This window comes from Triticum aestivum, chromosome 7B (assembly GCF_018294505.1).
Source record: "Triticum aestivum cultivar Chinese Spring chromosome 7B, IWGSC CS RefSeq v2.1, whole genome shotgun sequence".
Lineage (NCBI taxonomy): Eukaryota > Viridiplantae > Streptophyta > Magnoliopsida > Poales > Poaceae > Triticum > Triticum aestivum.
Window position 1 is genome coordinate 166,803,713 of NC_057813.1, and position 2,590 is coordinate 166,806,302.

General features: G+C 51.4%; 1 protein-coding gene across 1 annotated transcript; it reads left to right on the plus strand.

The window, feature by feature from the left end:
• The first annotated feature begins 379 nt into the window (after positions 1 to 379).
• Positions 380 to 2,205, plus strand: LOC123158870 (protein MOTHER of FT and TFL1 homolog 1). Its single transcript, XM_044576692.1, has 4 exons — positions 380 to 690; positions 818 to 879; positions 1,034 to 1,074; positions 1,669 to 2,205. Exons 1-4 carry the CDS (start codon positions 496 to 498, stop codon positions 1,911 to 1,913), a joined length of 543 nt encoding a protein of 180 aa, XP_044432627.1. The 5' UTR covers positions 380 to 495; the 3' UTR covers positions 1,914 to 2,205.
• The last annotated feature ends 385 nt before the right edge of the window (positions 2,206 to 2,590 follow it).

Sequence of the window (2,590 nt, forward strand, 5' to 3'; positions counted from 1 at the left end):
GCTCACAAAACTAGGTGCCATATACGACGCACATGGTATTTCTCACCGACGTACGAATAATCAACACGTAAATAGACTAAAATCATGTACGACATGTCAATTTTAATTTTAGTCACCAACATATGGCCCCGCCGGTTCTAACTTTGATCACTGACATATGATCACGCCAGTAAGCCGGGCCCACATGTCAGTGACCAAAACCAGAATTGGCATATGTCAGAGGGCCCTTCACACACTAGCATCACATACAATCTCTAACTTGGGAGAAATGACAACTAACCATCACGCATGCTTATCATCGCAACAGCACCAAAATGTCCATGTCATATTTCCACCACCTCCCTCCACCTATAAATACTCGCTCACCCCCTCACCCTTTCTCCTCAATACAAACACTGCTCATACAACACAGACAAGCAGGTGCTCTCGGGAGATCCAGCTAGCTAGCTGGCAAGTTTTGCTGTTGCTGCTCGACCTCATCGCCGTCCTCCGGCCATGGCAGCCCATGTGGACCCCCTTGTGGTTGGGAGGGTGATCGGTGACGTGGTGGACATGTTCGTGCCCACCATGCCGGTGACCGTGCGCTTCGGGACGAAGGACCTGACGAACGGCTGCGAGATCAAGCCGTCCATCGCCGACGCGGCGCCCTCGATCCAGATAACCGGCCGGGCCGGCGATCTCTTCACCCTGGTCAGTATTTTCATATGCGTCTTGCATGTGTGTGTGCATGCCATGGTGCTTTATGCGTGGTTAGTACTTGCATATGCGCTCTGATTCAGTTGAAGCTACTGTGAACTGGGCGTGCTCTAATTTGCAGGTTATGACTGATCCGGACGCACCGAGCCCCAGCGAGCCCACCATGAAGGAGTGGCTTCACTGGTAATTAACTAATTTATTTATTTGCTTCTTTTACTTGTACCATTTTTGGTAATTGTGCTGCCTGAGCATCTACATTTACAATCTTGTACTAATTCGTGTATGAGCTAGCTGATTAATTCTGACGTTTCTTCTGGGCAATGTTCTGTCGGAACAGGCTGGTGGTTAACATACCTGGTGGATCAGATCCTTCTCAAGGTAAAATATTACTACATGCGAGTAATATATACTGTATGTTTTTGGGGTGCCCGGTACTTCCTTTTTTCGCCGATGCCCACTGTCCAGTATTTTCTGATCCCACAACAAGCTTTAACTAAAGAGGAAAATCCACCCAAAACGATCAGCTTCGCAGCGGTACGTGCCAGCCGGCGCACGATACCTGTCCTGCCGCGGGGCGGAACACGTGTCCACGCTGCAGGCCCCATGCGGTGGACACGTAGCGGGTATCCCGTCCCGTCTCCCTCTGTGCCGCCCACGGCGCGTGTCGACCTGAGCGGCGCAGCCCCGTCACCCTCGCCACAACGGACACACGACAGATCATGCATGGCATCGGTCGCTTTTGCTGAAACAAACCGCCGGCGGATCGGCTGTTTTTACTCCGCCTTTTGCTTGCTAAACTGCAAGAAAAGAAGAAAAATATAGCCTCCTCGTGACTAAAGGAACGCCATGCTTACGTTATGTGTGTAGCTACACTCTTGCACGTACTACGTGGTGAAGCTATCTATTTGTTTGCTAATGGCGAGCTATAGATGCTAATTACGTTTTAATTATAATGATGATCCATGCGTGCAGGGGAGGAGGTGGTGCCCTACATGGGTCCGAAGCCGCCGTTGGGCATCCACCGCTACGTGCTGGTGCTGTTCCAGCAGAAGGCGCGTGTGCTGGCGCCGGCTCCCGGCGGAGACACAGCAGCGTCGGCCATGCGCGCGCGGTTCAGCACCCGTGCCTTCGCAGAGCGCCATGACCTGGGGCTCCCCGTCGCCGCCATGTACTTCAACGCGCAGAAGGAGCCGGCCAACCGCCGCCGCCGCTACTAGCTCGTCGCCGCCGGCCGATCAAACCCGCTGCTGGTCCGTCTGCGCGTGCGCGCATGCGCGCCGGCCCAATAAATTAGCCATCCATCTCTTGTCGTTGTCATGAACAATCTGGGCTTGTATTGTGTGGTACTCTGTTTTTTCTTGCGGGTGCGTGTGGTACTCTTTGGACCATGTATATTTACCGTTTTCTCTCTTCGTTGTATTTATTGGTTATGTGTGAGATCCATGGCAGCGGGCGCGTAGTGTGAAGTACCTGTGGCTGCAAGCAAGGTTTTTTTTCTTTTTCGGGTAACGTTTCTTTTTCTTTTGCAGATGTAAGTGTGTGCATTAGTGCATGACATTGTGTGATAGACGTCCATGTCGCAGCCGCGAAGTGCATGAATAGAGGATGAAAACCGGCCGGGCCAGACGGGCTTGCAGATCGAGTCCGGAAAAGCGTACACATGCACGCACCGCATCCATGATGTAATCCTACATGAAGATACTAAACCCTAGGTGAAGATACTATTTTTTGTGAGTAGAAATGGAGTTTATTCCATAGTGATAGGATTACAGTGTGCCATTACAAAAGTGTCAATGAAAGTAGGGCCCTGATGTAGCCAACTAGTCAGGCTACCTCAATGCGACCCAAGTTAGCAAGCGAGCAACCCTATCCTGAACGTGCTATTTTTTTTCCA